General features: G+C 38.1%; 1 protein-coding gene across 1 annotated transcript in view; it reads right to left on the reverse strand.

Moving 5' to 3' along the window:
* The window catches only part of DDX10 (DEAD-box helicase 10), a 197,456-nt gene that overhangs the window by 124,002 nt on the left and 53,619 nt on the right, over positions 1–19,835 (reverse strand). Inside the window, exon 13 of the mRNA XM_072850575.1 lies at positions 15,624–16,089. Coding sequence (XP_072706676.1) covers positions 15,624–16,089 — 466 coding nt within the window. The remainder of the gene's footprint in view (positions 1–15,623; positions 16,090–19,835) is intronic.

A 19,835-nucleotide genomic window follows, 5' to 3' on the forward strand; every position in this document is an offset into this window, starting at 1 on the left:
AATCTTTGCATCCAACCTTGATTACATACAAAAATGAGCTCAACATGGTATCAACTCATTCTCTTTCCTGAGAATCTAATGACCAACATTTCAGACTAAATACAAGGCTGGGAAAGTTGGCAGATTTATCTTTCTGCACAAAGAGAACTGATTGGTGAGAAATTCTTTCTCCCGAGTCAGCTAACTCCTGCATTTGTGACACAGTCAGCACGAATGAAAGAAAAACAATGTATAGAAAGTAAGACAGAAGGGAAGATGAAGTGAGGCACAGCTCCTGTACAAAAATAAGTTTATCCCACAACCAAAAAGATATGAAATATCTTCAATACCAAAATTGCCTGAGAGAGGGGTATACCCTGTTTCTCTGCAGTCTTCGCTAATTGCCTTCTAAAACAGGGCATCTTCCAGACGATCACAAAACAAAACATGGAAAAATTCCTGTTAAGAGCCAGTACTCCTAGCTGAGAGTGTAAGAAATACCACAAAAACTAAAACGTTAATCATCAGACTCTTGCCACTTGCATTAGCAAAATTAACGCCATATAAAATGTGCTGAGTTCAGGAACTCAACAATAAGGTTTCTTAGGAAAGATGTTGGAGGCAGAAGTATTTGGGCAGCATCTTTTTCATATATATATGCACATACACACACACACATATGAATTTCATATATATGAAATGAAATATATATAAATTAATATTTTATAAGACATTTTATTTGTATACATTATATACATATACACTTTGTATATGTGAAACTTATAAGGGTTAAATATTTTATGTATATAAGTTATATATATTTAAAAAAAAAAAGTTTACGATGACCCCAACCTGTCACACAACTTAGGCACTGAATCCTGAGCGGCTGGTAGCCTAGTAAGTTGGTAAATTAACTCAAGTGGAAAGAAAACAGGGTCAATTCCAATTAATCTCTGATCTACTTGCTGACCCTATCCTTATGACAACTATAAATTTAAACTATATTATCCTTGCAATCCTATTAAAGTAGGAGAAGAATGCAATTTCATCAGATAGAGTTTGACATTCAGATGCCCCAGGTCTCACAGCACAAGCGCTGAATTTCTATTTTGTACCAAGTCCTTTTAGGCTGTGAACACGGCGAGTGCAGTAGCTACACTCCAGCAGGATCTCAGGAAGGACAGTTTGAAAAGGCAGATGATAGATAGCCCTAAACTGCTCTCATTGATAGATTTCAGCCCCTCGGCTGAAGGTAAGAGAATGGCAAATGCCTGTCTCAAGATAGTGAAACTCAGTTATAATTCATCGATCTAGGCAGGATAGGAAGTCCCGCTTTCAGAGCTCTCCAAAGATAAAAGCTAGAGCTTTCCAATAAAAAAGGAAAGGATAAGTTTAAAAAGCCTGAATGCACTGTTCATACTCACATTACAGGTTATCATGAGACGTAAGCTTTGACCTTCAACAGTTTTCAATCGTTTTGCAAATGCAAGCAACAGGGGCTAGAGCCACCCAGTTCATGAACACTGGGCATTAATGTACACAGAACTGCCCAATGAATTTTAAGCAACCTATGTGTAACAAAAAAGAATATTTTTACCCAGCATGGAAAATGAGCTCATAGCATGTGCTCAGAGTAAGCAAACCAAATACAGGAAAACAAACCAGTTACAGGTTCACAGTTAAAAATAGTAACCTGGGTTTCTCCCACCACCTTAAATTTCCCTAACCACTATATAATCTCTCATGACTGAAGAACCTGAGTCACCCTACGTTAATGTCACTACGCTCAAACACAGCTATACTTGTGAAAAACTTCATGTCACCCAGATCTAAACAACTGGTTTGTTATTATGCTGAGCCACCTCATTAAACATTCCCAAGGTAAACCCTGGTCACTGACATCTGTAAAGATACTTTGGAGCTTCGAGAGCTTCGCACCTCTTTGCAAATATATTCACGGCTTCCAGCAACATATGGCACTTTTTCTGTGAATCACAAGTGCCCACATTTCAAGGAGGATGAAATTCTAAAGGAATTGATCAAAAGTGCCTCAGACAATTAAGAACATGAAAGTTTTTGTTTAGACTTGAAACAAATTTAGTAGATGTGGCATTTGGAAATTAAATAGTCATCATATTTTACTGATTTTGGAGCAACATTATTAGCCTAGCTTACAATTTTCCTTCCCCCTTACCACCCCCAAACTGGAACATTACTCTCTTCCCCTTTCTTTGGGCACACATGCACTCCGTTTCTTGAAAGCCAACCTGAGACGTACTTTTTCATACACACTTTTTCCTATGGTCCTTCTGTCCAGACACTGAGCTCTAGGTTACATTCCAAGACAACCCAAGTCCTCTGAAACCCTACACAAGTATCAGTGAAGACTATTTGAAATACGTAAAAGGAAAAGAACACTTTGATCAATAATCCAGATTTAAAACTTTGAATATTTAATAATAACATTAACCTGCTGAATATGTACCTCCACAGAACTTCCATCTGAATTTAACCTGGTTTTGATAAAAACACTTCAATAATGTAGACTTCAGCTTTCCTGCTGCAAAAATGAGAACTAATTTAGCTGTGAATATGTCTTTTAGAAGCACTGCTTTTCTCAGATCAATAACTTCAGGAAAGAGCTAATAATTCTTTAGCTGTAAAAGTTTTATTTAGACACAATTATACATGCATAAAAATTGCTTTTGCTCATTTTTGTGGATTTGACCTAGCTTCCTCCTTACATTCAGACTTGAGAGCCAGAAGCAACAGTACATCTACCTATTCCTCCAGTTTAAATGCTAAACTCCTTGCCTTTAACTCCCCTTTATGTAACTGGGTGAGTATCTTCAGAGTTACCATATAACCCATCAGGAACCACGCAACAAAGTCACTCCTTCAGGCAAGGGGGAATGTTGCAGCATTCTGTTCCTCAAAAAAACTGAAGTAGCAGGCAGAGGTGAGACACAAGGAAGCACAGATGTCTACTACCAGGGTAGCTCAATGCCTTCAGTGGCAGAGGCCAAGTGCCAGTTTCAGCAGTTCCACCTTGGTCCCTGTGGAAGCAGCTGTGATTTCCTCGATGAAGCCCCAGCCCTACCCGCTGCAGTCTCTCACAGCGGCGGCAGCCTGCTGCCGCAGAAGCCTGGCTCCCCGCAGCCTGTCCCACTCCCGTCCTCCCACGGGGACACAGCCACAGCCACAACCCCATCCAGGCAAAGACGAGCAACTGGAAAAAACTGATTTCCAGTCTGCCACCTGCCTCACCCCAGCAAAACTCAAGCACCCTGAAGAGCCTCCTCCCCAAGTCCCTTCTCCTTCACCATAAGGGGACAGTATCTTCTTAGATATTCTCCTTATCTAACTGATACAACATCAGTTGCTATATTACCTTGGTAGCCAACATCTTGCACCAGCAGAGAACGTGCCCTTTTCTAGATTCCCTCCTAATGTTCAGACAGGCACAAAATCATAATGTAAAATAAGATCTGCTCCAATCTACTTTACATCTTTTTTCAAGAAAATATCTGAGGAATTGCCTGGCTCTGTAGATATTATGGCCAAGAAGTTCCAGTACAAGAGAATATGCTGGTAGGCTGGTACAGCCACACAGGCAAGAAATTCATTTAGCTGAAGACCCATAGAAAAAGGACAAGTGAGATCAGTTTTCAACTACATCAGTTACCACCTACCCCAACACTAGCACAGTGCGGATGCCAGGACAGCCCTACTCTTTTCAAAGGCCACAGCACTTATGCTATGTGAAGGTGGGTACGTAACAACAGCATCATCTGAAATTCCTTTTAACTGTTATTTCACCAACTAAAGCAAAAATTGAAAACAACATGTCAAGACTTGTGTTTCATTGAGATGCTCACACTTTACAGAAAGACTCAACCTGAAATTACATTTCAATTCTCCAAGGTTTTTTCACTAGAAGAATTCAGCATTTCTCATACCACTATTCACTTGTTAGTCTCTTCTCAATTTACCCAGTAAATATTCCATTATAGTTGTCTTGGTTTTAATCATTAGCAGCTGTTCTACATTACATCATGAAATGTTTTAGAAGACTATTATTGCTCATAAGTGCTTAAAAAGTGTCCAAAGATAAAATAAAGTACGAAGATGTTATTTTTCCAACCATAAAAGAAGATTTGCTGTAACAGAGAAATATAAAGATTGATTAGCTTCAATGACCCACTGAAAATTTCAGCTACACTAAAAAGAATAAAATACTTCTTGAAAATGCAGAGAAGTCAAAGTAATTTATGTTTTAAATTTCCCACATTAAAAAAGGATTGGGAGAATACAGCCACAAGAACAAAATTGGCTAATGAAAACATAACATTTCCTTGGCTTAGAGTAAATGCTCATCTTGAAATCAAAGAGAGAAAAATTACCTGCAGACGTGGTACATAAAACTTTTATTTAAAGGCTTGCCTTAAGCTAATTATAAAACTTGAACCAGCAAGGAGCAGAAATTTGACTCAAGTTCAGTCAGTCAAAATATTCAACCTTCAACTCCCACACCATCTTTTCCATACCTAAGGAATTATGGGATGCCTTCCAAATTACTTGCAACATTTGATAACAGTCAGTAACACAGCATCCCTAAGCTAAATGCTGCCTTAATTTGCATTTGCACATTCCATTTTCAATTTATATCATATCATTCACCTCCTCCATAACAGTATCACATTTTCTTCTCACATTCTTCTGTGTGCTAAAACAAAGTCTCTCTTGCAGGCCAAAGGAATATTTGCTGGAATACCTTTATTTTCAGCTGCTGTCCTCTCATTATGTCCTGTGCTCTCTTTATTCTTCAATCCCATACTCACCTCTTCAATGCAACATGAAAAAAAAAAAAAAGTTAAAACCACCTACTAGTAGTGGTGGATTTTGAATCTCTTCATGTCTTCAGATCCAGACAGGATGCCTTTTGAAATATGCACTTAAGCAAAATTCAATTTTTGCATTCAATACAGGAGTGAGAGTAAAATACCAGGGTTATGATATCCAGGGAAGTCGGACCAGATGACTGCTTCCCTTTACATCTATAAAATGTAACTACTGTAGCACTAAAGAGCTGTAAGGAAGGGAAATCACATACCAGATGAGTAGTTAATATTCTAAACTGTGGTAGTGAGCAACACACTAACATGTATTTTTAAAAAATCAGCATAAATTTTCATGAAACATGACGTCGAGAGACAGAAATCTGCTGACAGTATCCTACGGGCTTCCCAAAGATCAGGTTGGAAAGATGCCTCATGCATTTGTCATCCCCATACAAAACTATGGCCTTCCAGCTCTGGTCCCTCACCTTACCCCTCCCTTCTCCCTTCAGACCTCTTTTGACGCCAGTCCCAATAGCTTCTGTCACAGCTATTTACAGAGCTTTCTTTTACAGCGCGCCTCCTTCTTCCAGCACTGCTTCTAAACTGGTCTAAGAGCTGTACGCACTAGAAATGCCCATTCCAAATTTGTGTCCTAAAGCTGGAAATGAGTATTTCTTTTCACTCCACTAATCAAAACACCCTTTGCATCAACACTCACTGAGCTACCACAGTCTCGCATTGATAGCACCTCTTGATTTCTGCTACTGGTCGTTATTTTTTGTTACCACGTCATTCTGACATGTAGCATACATATAAATATATTCCAGATGGTATACTTATTATTAAAAAGTTTCAGCTTTTTGTGACCACCATAAAAATGAATAGATAAACAAGAACTTACTTATACTTTTCAGACAACATTGTTAGGGAAGCTATTGGAACAAAAGCTAAAGAAAATAACAAATTGCTGTAACCCACAGCTGTTAAATAAATTTTTAAAAAGTCTTTTACCTGGGACCCTAAGATTGCTCCACAAATGGCAGTGAAAACACTATGAAAACAAAGACTCAGAATTTTAACTTCATTCTGCAAATATACTTCCCATTTCCAATTCACGTGAGTCTCAAATTTCAACCTGAAGTGGAAAACTCAAGAAACAGGACATTAGAAAACACAGTGAACACCTGTCTTGCAAATACAGTGCTCATCCATGAGCCAGGATGTGTAACCTTTCACAGAACTTCTTAGAAGTTGCCCTCTTTCCATGCCCAATCTCACATTAACTAGACATCACAGGAAATAACAGCAACAGTTCACAGAGATTTATTCTTTAGCAGAGATGATGTAATTCTAGGTCAGCATGCAATTCCCAAAATACATGAGCAAACTGAGGAATTACCCATTTCTGCAAGCCCAAATCAGTGAATTCTCGTGGATGGAATATAACAGAATCCAGCAGAACACGTGCCTACTGCTTTACAAGTCTGTAAACAGCTGTGGCTGAAGTACATTTTGGCTGTCAGTGTATCTTAATGTAAACAAGCCTCAGATGGAAAGGCTTAACACAGCTGTTAATACGCATTTTAGTAATATCGGCTTGTTCTTCTATTTCTCTTTGTTTTTTAAAAATAAAAAAAAATGTTTGGGAGCAACACTGGGATTTGTGACCTCACCAGAAAGACCCCTGCCCTGCATTAACGAGATATAAAGAAGCCAAATGCAAGATCACCCAGAAGTACAGACCAACAAAAGTCAGACTAGTACTGTATATATGGGGGAAGACTGATGATTGTAAAAATAGCATTTCCCCAAAATTATGAGGTATATGCATTATTTCTCCACCAAGGCAGCAAGAGACCTATGGAGACAGAAATACATACTGTCCTTTTATGCTCTGCAAGACCCAGCCCTTCTGTTCTGAACCTGGTGGAAAGCTGCTACCGCAGAGCTGGTGTTTTGAGGACTCCAGCACCCTGACTCAGAGATAAGAAAGTGCCAATGTAAACAAAACATCACCTAATATTAACTTTGCTCAATGCAGAGATTATGAAAACAAGGAAGGCACTTTCAGCAACTCCAGTTTAAAATGAACAGTGGCAGTACTAGCTATTATTGCAAATAGATATTGGTTTGTATTCCCTTCTCAGCACGCTCATAGCAAGGTTGGCATGGCACAAGTATCTCAAACACACTCTTTTCCACACTGATAGTTGATAAACCTAGTTTTAATCACAATACTAGTGAGGTTGGCTTATCTTCTCCAGCTGCCTTCCTGGCAACTGCAGTCTCTCTACAAGAAGCATGGTCAACATTACCAAAGAAAACTACCACGAAACACAGTGTTTTAAATAATACTTTGTGGTCTTGGTCATGTAGGGGACACATTTGAGAGAAATTATAGCTATTTACTTTCTCAAAAAGTTACCTTTGTCATTTTGTTTTCCCATAGGTTCCCCCCCAACTCAAGGACACCACCACTTCTTCCCATCTGTATCTTTTTTTTTTTTTTTCCCCAGGGATTTACTAATGCACCCCTATTTTCTTCAGGCATGTCTGCCAGACGTCTCACTTCTCAAGCACAACCCTATTACTCCACCTGAGTCTATTCAGAACATACAGGGCCATAAGGAGCAGGCAAAGCAGTCTATCTTGATCCAATGAGCATCAGCTAGATCAAGATTTCCGCTGGAGGAATAAACAAACATGCAGCTCAGGCAAAGGAGAGGAACAACCCTGTGTTGAAATAAGCAGAGAGCTACCATGGGAACAGCATGGTATAGGTAGTGAAGGACGGGAAGACCTCTAAGACTTCCCCACCAGGCTGGCCCAAAGCAATTTACACTCCATTTACTTTTGACTCAAATATGGCTAGCAGCTGTGGCCTTAATTCTTTTATTTGCCTTTCACTCATTCAAAGCTAAGCTCCTTTAAGAGATTTTTATCCCCAGAGGCAGTAGCTATTTCTTTACCGAAGATGGAGAGCAGAGAGCCCAGCCTGCAGAAGGTAAGAGACTCCCTCCCAGTTGTTCTTGCCAACACTACAACTCCTCACAGCTGGGACAAATCAAAGTCTCATGGAAACAAGGAGCATCAGCTCCGTGTGACCAAGCAGATTTTCTGTGATCACTGGCCTAGCTCCTCGCCAGTCAGCAGGTCACTATTTGGAAACAGTGTACTACACACATTTTTCCCTTTTAAAATAGTCATTCAATTACAATTTGCATGTTAGCAACACTGTAATGAATTACCCAGGGACTCCTTTTGGCTAACAGCTGATGAATCACCACCAAAACTACAATTGTTTCCCATAATTATCAAATGATTCCAGCTAAAAATGACACCGCTCAGATATGAATTCAGAAATCTGCCCCAAAATATTGTTTAAAATGTGCATGGATAGTTCGTTAAGCAATTCTTACAGCAGCAGATGTCTGTATCAGAGAAGACATTCACCTACACAATACAGAATAATTCTCATAATTTTAACTACAGCCTGTGCCGACAGTAGCCGGGAGACTCCGGATATGTGTTTGTTAGTAGGTCTGCTTTATTACTATTTCAGGAAGCAGCATTTCCTTTAAAAATTAATGCTGTATAATTTCTAGTATCATTTCACAATTTTAGCACTCAACTTCTAGAAAATCACTTATCCAAAAACTATGTCATAGTTATAAATACTTCCAAAGCCACCATTCAGCAAGCATTCAGGCACTAATGATTTTAAAGGAAATTGTGGCATTTTAGAATTTACAAATCCTATGGATTCAGAGAATTGATTACAACTAGGCAGTTTTAATGCAGAGTATTTGGCTCACCCTCATCTATGAAACTGCTGCAATATATTAAACAAGGCTATAAATCAGTGATTAAGCACAATTAAAACTGAGGATATTACTGCAGGCTTGAGTAACCTACTAGAAGTATTTAACAAATGATATTTTAGTAAATCATTTTAAATCAGACAGTACCCTAGTATTTCTTGAGATACACAACCACACATTTCTCTGTCATTTTGGGTCTATTCAATCACAAGACAAAGCGTGCCCCACTGCAACCTGAATTTGCACCAGATGCTGAAACCTGAGCATGTAAGTAATAGTCTAGCCTGCTCACATCACTCTGCACTGCACCACCAAGATCTTTGCTAAAGAACAGGTTCACAACTTACATTGTTAAACATGAGTTTCAAAGTACTTCAGTAGTTAGCCACAGAAACACTTTGCAAAATAGCTTCCTCTCGTTAGGACAGCAAACAATGCAATACTTCAGCAGGTTCAGCAGAGTGAAGGCAACTTGTGAGGCTGCTTCAGATGGCATATGGAACTAAGGATCTTTTTAACCCACAGCTTCAGTAACCGAAGTAAAAAGGTGGCACTGCTTAGTTCAGGAGCGTGCTACAGCACCTACTGCCTTGTGAACACCCCTTGCTCTAGAAGACAAGCAGCACATTGCAGCCAGCTGGAAAAGCCACTGACTTGTGAACAACGCCCATCGGACCTGGGGAAGCCTTTCCCAGCTCAAAGGCTTTTCAAAGAGCTGCAACAAAAATGTTCAAAGCAAGTCCCCTACATGTGGCATCTCCCTATGCCAGATTCCTATTTACAAAAGCAACAAAGGCCCAGAAGATGGACTGTGGACATCAAAAATACCACAGTTCGCAATGGTTCAAAAGTGCTTTCAAATGTAAAACTTTTCACAGAAGCTAAGGCCAGCACATCAGAATTATGTGCTCCATAGCTTATGATACAGAAAGCGAAGATCTGTGATAAAGGCAGACAGATATTAAAATAGAATTCCTAAATTATACTTTCTATCCAGATTTTAAACATTATTAAAAATATGTAGGATGACCATTTTATGCTGCACACATACCTTAAGAGATATATAGCAGCCATTTATTTGAAATATATAGCTTACCAGTAACTCAGAGAGAATTTTAACCCTACAGATTTTCCAGTTTTCCTAAAAATCACAGGGATTGACACAAATATCTGGAATGCTGCCTTAAAGGTGCAAGAAACTCAAATACTTAAAGCAATTTTTTCCTATACTACAGAAGTTTTTAGTAAGTTGCTAAAAAAATAATTGAAATAGAAATAATTAGAGAGAAACCTGAAGATGGATGTGGAGCAGGCAGAAGGGTGCTAAAGCAGCTAACCTGAAAGAGCAAGGAAGAAAGATTAAAACAGTAAGTGATCTATGGACCTGGAGTTTAACATGGATTATGGGTTTTTACAATGGACTGTCTGAAAAGCCTCCGTTACACAGTTTAACCTAGCAAGTAAGTCATGAATGTTCTACTTAAAAATAATAAAGCCAGGGGAATGAACATCCCTTGCAAATCTCAAAAGAAAAAGTTGTCCAAGAACACAAAGAAATGTTTTTGCTCTGTCCTTTGTGTAGCTTACAGAAGCACTCCTGAATGACAAGACTTTTTAAAATTACATAGATTATAATATAACTGGACATCACAGACGTTCTTAAAAAACAAGTTTTGGTTGTACTTAAGGTACTGAAATTGCACGGAAAGAAAATGTGATTTCTTTAAAATTTTCCATCTGCTCTGTCAAATGCATTCTGTGTTGGCTGCTGTGCATAAAGAGGCTTGAGGTACCGTCAGCAGTTTTCATTTCCAATTTCTGGCTGATAAAAGATACTTTTTCACAACACCGTATTCTCGAAGCACTTTGACTAATATCCAAATGTAGGCCTACTTCACTTGTATGCAAATATTTCGTACTTCATATAAATCATGACTTGCTATAATTCAACTAGAAATACACAAGCACACTGTTACTAGGCTGAGAACCTAAGGCACTTACGTTCTGTAGGAGGGAGAATTTATGGTATATAATGCATCACAGTATTGACTTTTATTTAACTTAAAAATAAATAACTTCTATATTTTCTCTGCCAGAATGCTAGCTTTGCAACATGTCTCAAAGGAATAATGTTCTTTTTATAGCTAGCAGGATGCCCAGAGCAGCTTTCTTCTTTTGGACACAAAACCAAAGAGGGCTATCCATAAGGGAAAAAATGCCGCTACCAGAGTCAGCCAGCTCACTCCATTTCTTCTTCCCTCCTTTGGGTATTTTCTATCTCACCATCTGCCTGAAAAGCACCACAGAGACAAAGTCACACATTTAATATAAATTAATATGAAAGCAGAAGAATAAGAGCTAGTAAGAGCTGGTAAGAGGAATGAGAAGATGCTTCACACAGAAAAAGCAGTATATAAACAAAGATTTTCGCCAATCTTGCCTCATAACATGGAACAGAAGGAGAGAGATCCCGTTCAGAAGGAAAAGCCAATATAAGAGAAGCAATCAAGATGAATCACAACTCTGAAAATTAATTTTTATTTCTCTGGGTGGTAACAAGCTTTCTTCTCAACATCACAAAAGAAAATTCTAGAGGACTATGTCCTCACTTTGGTGCACATTGAATTATGTTTCCTTGATCCATTTTCTGTGCAAAGTCCACATTACAACTAGCTATCACTCTCTGCTTCTTGGCATAGACTCCCCTAACATCTCTAGTTAGGGAGATTTACCCTTGTCTGTTCTCTCCTGCTTTTATAAACACGTACATATCCAGGTCATAATATCGCAGTTTATGGTGTTCATGTGTCTGAGAAGTGTGAGAAAATGTCATTGTATGTAATATTATTGGATTACAAGGCCAGCCAGCTAGCTTAGACAGAATCATGACATATAAAATAATTTCTCTCCATAGTATTCAAACAGCAGGCTCTTCAAGAGTACAGACTAACTCCAAGGAATCTGCGAGTACTATTTAAAGCAGTCCTCTGTAAGCTTATGCTTACTACAGTGTTCCAAGCAGCCAGTAAGTACCCCACTCAAAAAGTTTTAGGGGTCCATAAATCAAGAGATGGGGGAGCAGGGAGGGAGTCACAGCAATTTTAAGAACTCAGTAGTTTAATATTCTCTATCCTAAAACAGAAAACTCGATAGCAGAAGACAAGTCTGACAGTATGCGATATGCCTGACAAGATGACTAAAATTAAAGTATAAACAAAGACCAAGAAAAAAATACTATAGGCATAATCTTACTTCTCAAAATAAATAATGTTTGAAGTTCAAGAAGTATAGCCTTTACATTTCCAAATGCAACAACCAATTTCATAAAATTAGCATTAAAAACAAAGTTTGTAACCAGGGAGTACTTACAGTCTTTGCAACATCAATACTGTTAATATTGTTAAATGCACTTTAAACAAGTAATTTCCATAATGTTAACACAAGAGCTAAATACTGCATATCTGGCTCATAGCTCTATGCATATAGCTGACCTTCTTTTTATGCATAAGAACATTGTACTTCTAAATAAGTCCCATGAGTTATATTACCAGCTAAAAATCCTGACATATTTAAGTAAAATTCATAAATTGGGCAGCTAGTGAGCACCTCTTAAAAAGCAAGCTCAGAAGCTCATAACAAAATTGTAATATCTGCCAAGGTCTTTCACCTTATCCAAGGTTTCTTCTTTTATACGGCAGTGCAGAGAGAACAGATTTTTCTTTGTATCTGTTGTCACAAAATGACAGAGACAGAGTACGCACGCAGCCAAGGGCCACACGAAGAAAGGGAAAGAGTGGAATCAAGCTGCAAGTCGTGCTATTAGAGGAACTAACATCGGATGTGTCTCATTTCACACCATGACCTACCTTTCACTGTTAGGTTGGGTACCTTGGACATTCAACAAAAACTAAATGTTTTAAGAAAGTCACACAAACCCCCTTCTACTCCATCACCAGTTTAAATAACCCCTGGTCCTTTTGCCTAGTTCCTTTCCCTTGTTACTAAGATGGATGAGCCCACCCAACCTGCGATCAAAGGTCAGGGCACTACACCACCACAAAGGACACTTGGAGCCAGCCTAACACCTCCTCTTGCTCCATCTTCCACTGGAGGGGCTAGGGAAGACACAAGGATAAGGAAGCAATGGTGTCTCTAACAACGGCTATTCAAAAATTGAAGCTGAATGTAATGTTTCCATTTACAAAAACATCCTGAAGTTCAACAATCGCAGCCGGACTGTTTTGCTGTCAACAATAAGCATAGTGTAAGAATAGTGAAATTGCAAAATCAATCATAGACATTAAAAGCATAAACGGAAACTTAAACTTATTTCAACCTTTGTAGGCATACTCACAATCTCCCAATTAGATGATCACATACGAATGTTTCCACAGGACTCCTACCTTATTTAACACAGAGAATAGATTTAAAAAAAAAAACCTCCTAACTGATCTAGCCTATATACACTCTATGTTCACACTCCTAGACTCTCTGCAGCATTTGATACTATTAATCAATGCACTGCCTCATCCTAGAAATGCAGCCATGACCCAGTACACTGTAGTCAAACTGGTTCCCGAGTCCTCCCCAGAAGGACACTCCAACACACAGCAACAGGAAAACTGCACTCAGGCTGCTCAGTGCTTCTCACACCCCAGAGGAATCAGTTCTTTCTAATTCTTTAGATATGAACTGATCTACCTTAATGCAGTAATAATCACTTCAAAACTTTTATCCAGAAAATAAACAAATGGTAAAAAAATATAAAAAATATTCCAAGTTACCAATTTGTTTTTAACATCCACAAAATGTGGTGCTGAGGTATTTACATGAAATAAAAGATGCACAATGCCTGAATCTTTCTATGTAATTTCTATTATGTGCATTTGTATACCAAAACATTAAAAGACAGTACATGGTTAGTGACAGAAACCTTTATTCTCTTATTCCTACTGAAAATAGAATCCTTACATTTAAAGCATTCCACAATTTATCAACAATTTTCACAGTAACATAAGGTAATAAACGCCACACTACCATATGCATGGACCAAGACTAGTTCCCACAGTTAGGCATAGTATGCTCTGCATTTCTGCTTTCTAAAAATTACATATTGCACTACCGTAGGCATTTCTGTAGGAGATTATTTAAATTATATTTAAGTTTTTAATGATACAGATCTTGAAACTTCTGATTTTTTTGTTCACAGCTGCTTAGAAGAATAACTAAATATTTCATTATTATGTCCCCATGTAAAAGAGGTTTCAGGTGATACAAGGTCTTCCACACTTGCACACCAAGTACAAACCACTAACCCTTACTGCAGTTTATCAATGCTGAACCACAGAAAATAATGTCTGACTTGCCTGAGCATAAACTAACCTATAAATGTTTAATGCTGGAAAGCTTAAAAGGTTACCCAGTGAGGTTCCAAATTACTTTCTAAATCACTGGTATTTTTCATAAAGGTTCTTTTGTTCATTCTTTTACATCACAGTCTCTCCTTTTACCATTTCCTAAACAAAACTTCCCAATTCACTTTCCAACGTACAAAGGCAACATGAAATTGCCTGTGTATTTCAGCATGGAAAATTGTGGGAGCAATATGAAAGCTGTGAGAACATCGTTCTTTAACTAAGGCACAAATCTTTTACTCCACTTTGTTTTTAACACAGCAGTATCTTTTCTACATGAAACCGAAATTTATTAATAAATATAAGCTACTGCCAGGCAGCGGCTGTGCCGGGGCAGGACAACTCAGGCTTAGAATATGAGGAACAGAAAGGTAAGTCCAGGAGCATCCTCCTCCCATAGTTCTGCGACAAGATGGCAACCTGTGGCAGCCTCCTCATGGCAGAGGAGAGAGTGCAGACAATGGTTAGGTTACTGTGCAACTGCTCATCTTCAACAAAGTTAGCTGATAAACCTATGTAACACTTCACTAAATACTAAAGGAAAGATGCTGCTTATAAATGCAGCTAGTGGGCTGATCAGCGTAAGTTCATGACAAGTGCCCTGTGCTGTTAAATGACAGCACAGAAAATGAAAGATTTCAAATACCAGTTGGAAAAATAAATACTTTGCTTAACAGGAGGCTCCCCTTGCATGCATATAAGTTCAGAAAAACATCTTGCTGAAGTAGATGGCTATTTCACTTGGATCTCTTTACTAGAGAAATATAGTTGCTAGATAGCAAACGATACACAAAAAAATCAGAATATGCACATACCAAATCTGCTTTATAGAAATAATTAAAAAAAACCCCACCCTTACTATAACATTATATTTAAAGATTAAATGAAAGCAACATTTCTCAGAACACCAAGCACAGAGAAATCCTGAATTATAGAGCTACTTGCCAAGGAAATTAAAGATCTGCACGAATACTTTTAATAAGCCTTTATAACCATGCTTTACAAGAAGTGCATGCACACTCTCTCTCTCTCTCTCTTTGATGCTGGCTCAATTCCTAATAGCAAAAGTCCTGCTGAAAGTAAAACTCATGGTTTGAAGGTTACATTATTGTAAAGATCATTTGTTACAATTTGTATCGGGAAGAGGCTCATCATGTATTGCAATTTGGTTCCCAGTGCCATAAACTGCAGTACAGCATCAAAATTATGACTGAAAGTGGCAGCTATTTTAGAGAGGTACGAGCAAATTAGTAAGTGATAAGAATTAAAACTGTCGAAATTTCCCCAGTATTCACATCATGTTATTCATAAATTAAAGCAACTACAAGGATATTTTTGTTATGCAAATAAAATTACTTTCTGCTAATAACATAAAATGATAAAAGCGTAAGTCACACCACTTATCTTTTGGGAGCAATTTTGACTTCTGATACATATGGACAACACATCTGACTTCAGTCATGTATTCTGCTAAGAGCAGAATTTTCTCTTTTCTCCTCCTACTTACTTGGAGTATGTCCAATATAAAATCATTAAGAGTCATAAACCTTACTATAAAGTGAACTTACCGGTGCTGAATTATCTTTAGCTTCCACACCAAAAACATTCCGTCGTTTCACTGTCAGCAAATCAAGATCTTTAGTACCATCATCATCATCATCATCTTCAAAGAACTGCATGGAGTCTGGGTTTGGAACCCTGCTTGGTACAGGAACTTCTTTTTCCTCCTCCCCCTCAGATACTTCTTTTGATTCATCCTCAGACTCACCACTGTCCTCAGCACCTTCACCAGAACCAGAACATTCCTCAGTTTCTTTCCTTCTCTCCTTTTCCTTTGTTTTCTTAACAGACACCTTTCCATTGAAAACAGTTCCACACTTCTCCCCTCCTTCGTTGTTTATCAAGGAGATGGTATTTTTATTTTGCTCTGCCTCCTTCAAGTGATCCGTCCCATCAGCTGCCTCATTTGCACACAGCTGTTTCCGAACTTTTTGAAGAAATCTCACACGAGGTGCCATTGCAAGACCAAGTGATCTAAAGCATGGAATTAAACAAATAAATTAATCTGAAAGGTAGATACACAAAAGTTGACTAAATTGGAAGCCCTCATCAATGGCTCAAGTGATTAGATTTTAATTATGGCAATTCAGATTGATACATTTTGACCAACATTTTTACAAAACAATATTTAGCCTACAACAGGACAACCTAGCCTGAAAAATGCAAGCCAGCATTGGCAGAGGAAGGAAGATGAAATAACTGAGAACTCTCAAGAACAGTTACAAATCCTCCCAGGAAAGGAAGCAAACAAAGAACCTGAAAGGCTGTAGACAAGAGCAAATTATCTATGATTCACAGTAGAATATGGTGGAAGAAACACCAATGTAATTTGGCATTGAGGATACACAGATGTCATTTCAGGGACTGAGATAGCACTGATCTCTGTCAGCGTCCTTCACTGCTAGAAGTGCACCCAGAACATTATCCCTGCCATCTTGCGGTGATGGAAAGATTGGCAGAACAAACACAGTATGGATAAATGACTAATTGCAGAAAAAGCTAAGGGAGAGACATTTCTCCCTTAACAGAAATCTCACGTGCCTGCATCCCTCTACAGCAAGGCTTTACCTTCATGGCATATATAACCAGCAGAGCCAACAATATTATTTTACCCAGTTATTCATGAAGTTATAGTAATACTCTATACATGAAGGGACAAAAATTAGCCAAAAAGCAAAAATACTGTATAGCAACAGTACTGGAGAGCACTGCATGGGAACAGATACCCTGTCTCCAACAGATCATTTGACTTCAGTAAACTTTGTAATTGCCCACTATTTAAGTCTCTTTCAGACTTCATAAGCCTTCTCATTAGGTGAACAAAAAATGTGGGGGGACACCGGTACTGTGCAAGGAGCACAGGGAGACCACAGCTACATGTAAAAACACACAATACAGAACTGATAGTGTTTGTAATACTCAGGGCTTGTATGTACACTTAGCAAAGGAGTAAAGTACTTAACCAACTAAAATGGCTACATACGTACACATATGTAAGACCAGTCACTTTTGATTCAGATTGTGCACAGTTATACACTATGTCTCCCCTCAATGCTGCTCGTTTCAAGAAGACAGCATTATGTCTTCTCTTCACCATACAGCTCTGAATAAAGAAACCCGAGTTATGTCACGGAGAGAAATCAAATCTACACTCCCTGCTGGAAATGTCATTACAAACAGTCCATGAAGCATCGAAACGGTACTGCAAAGCAGCAAGAGTGGACTGTAGGTCCCGGAGAGCCTTGAACTGTTAATAGTAGCCAATGGGACAGAGTAGTCAACAGGAGAAGCACGCTGCTTAAATAACAAAACGAAAAAAACCCAAATGCAACCACACCTGTGGTTAAATGGGGCGATTTTGGCACTGGCCACAGGTTAAAACACTGAAAAGTGGACACGCACCCAAAAAGCAGCCCACACTGTTAGGATAAGGAACAAGCTTTTCAATAAATAAAGCCTTAATTTCAATGTAAAGTTAATTTTGTTTAAGTATTTCTGATAACCCAATACTGTTCTTCTACAAGCAATTAACGGCAATAGTAAAGCAAATGGAGTTTTATGAAAAAAAAATCAAAGTAAGTTTTTATCCAGTGTATTTTGCACATTTACTGACAGTGCACTGCTGAGAGGATAACACAACACATTTGGGAACTGGAATTGGAGCAACCAGCAATCTTAAACTTGGTTCAGTGTTTGACAGCTAACACTAATTACCTTGCAATGAAACTATGTGTTAAAGTTTGGCCTATTGACTAACTGAAACAAAAATAACCAAAGAAAGTGGATGTAATGCTTCACTGCAACAGCTGGAGGAGATTCAAACCTGGAATTGGGCCTTAACATCAGGCACGGTAAAACACGTATAAAGAGACTGCTGCAACATCAATGAACGCGCTGCAATCTCTTCAGCAAGGGGATCGAAGCAGCAAAAAAAATCCTTTGCAAGAGAAACACTTTTTTGCTTTTCTGCATTTCACAACATTATTCTACATAAAGTATTGCTGTCAACTGTTGACAAAGTACTGCAAGTAGTAGTACTGTATGGCATCTATACATATATATCTGTGTTCATATCTCTTTCTCATGCAGACAGACATAGACACAATGTACACAGGGTTGCAAACTCCAATTTTATCACAGCTTCTCTTCTATGTCTCCAGAGCTAGTATCAAAGATCAGGATCATGGCTGCAGAGAAAAGTTTGACAAGGTGAAGAAACTACTCTCTCCATTGGAAAAGTTAAAAAAGACAAATCAAAAAGAGCAGCCCATGATGTGGAGGAGACTTCAGCACAACTTTGCTCATTCAATTATGAAATCCCACCCGTCAGATTGCTGTTCTGCACTGATTTCTTTCTTTAATAATTGCATAAAATTAATTATCAGTCAGTGTTGGCCAATTTTTCTACACTGCTTAGCAAGCCTACCAAAAAAAGACCAGTGCTATCAGAATTCAAATGACATCTGAACCAAAAGTATACAGCCCTTAGACTTGGGGAAGAGGGAAAGTGTTAAGGTCGAATTTGGTAAAGAAAGTAATAGTAGATAAGCTTAAACAAAGTTGTGTACAAACAATCCCCAAACACTTTTAATTACCTAACTTCTTGAAGAAATATCAGCATTTTGGCTCATTACTGCCTCTTTTCTATAGTATATTCCAAATGGAGAACAACTTGGGACAAACACATTCTACTACTGCTAAAAGTTTCCTCATGTTGTAAGATTTGACAGTTTCTTTAGAACTTATTTCTTAATCATTTGCCAAATCTAGAGTTCAGTCAAGCTAAAAAACCTGAATATATGAACCAGCTTTTCTTTCCATCAACTAGAAAGGGCAATATTAGTTTTCATTAACTCATTAGATGCTACTCAGAGCACAATCCTATTCTGACTGAAGTTACATCTATTCTTTGATTTTGGTGCTAGCAGTCACACAGTCTTCTGGAATAGAAGGTTTTCTCATCATCACAGACAAAAAGCAGGTAAGTTATTTAGTGAGATTTCATAAATTCTAACACAGAACAGTAAAAACATGCTAACACCACAACGTAGTCCTCAGACTATGGTAGCCTTAAAATGGCAACACAAATCCAACTGACAAACCAAAACACAATCCTATTTCATATTTTGGTGTGAAATGCAATGACTTCTTGGGAGCAAGCTCTTATAGAAAGAGATTTTAAATCAGCTTCTAAAAGCAATACTGAAACCAATGGATTATTTTGCTACTATAAATGAAAGTATAGCTGACGGTTCTATTCATCAACAGAAACTGAGGTGGCCAGGCATCATCATTCCCTAACACTGATCAAGGAATGCATAGAAGTAACTGAACAAAACACCTATAGTGCTCAGATACCTCATTCAATTCAAAGCAAGTTGACAATTATTTTCAGGAAATAAGTTAATATAGTAAAACTCTAAAGAGCATTGTATGGCTTTAAGAGGAATACCACTTTTGTTTGCTATTGAATAAGGAAAATCAAACATTAGTAAACATTTTTAAAAATTAATTCAAATTAATGGTGTATCAGACTTAAAATACTGCCTTTTCTGAGGTTTGTTAATTATGCTTATACAAAGATCTTGAGTATGTTTACATTAACACGGTAACTTCACTACGCCTCTATTTGGATTGGTGAAAAGCTGGGCATCTCTCTCAACTCTTTAAAAAGATGGAATCTTAGACAATCAGAGCAAAACCTGTCCTTGCACAAAACA

The sequence above is a fragment of the Ciconia boyciana genome, chromosome 1 (assembly GCF_034638445.1).
Source record: "Ciconia boyciana chromosome 1, ASM3463844v1, whole genome shotgun sequence".
Taxonomy (NCBI): Eukaryota; Metazoa; Chordata; class Aves; order Ciconiiformes; family Ciconiidae; genus Ciconia; species Ciconia boyciana.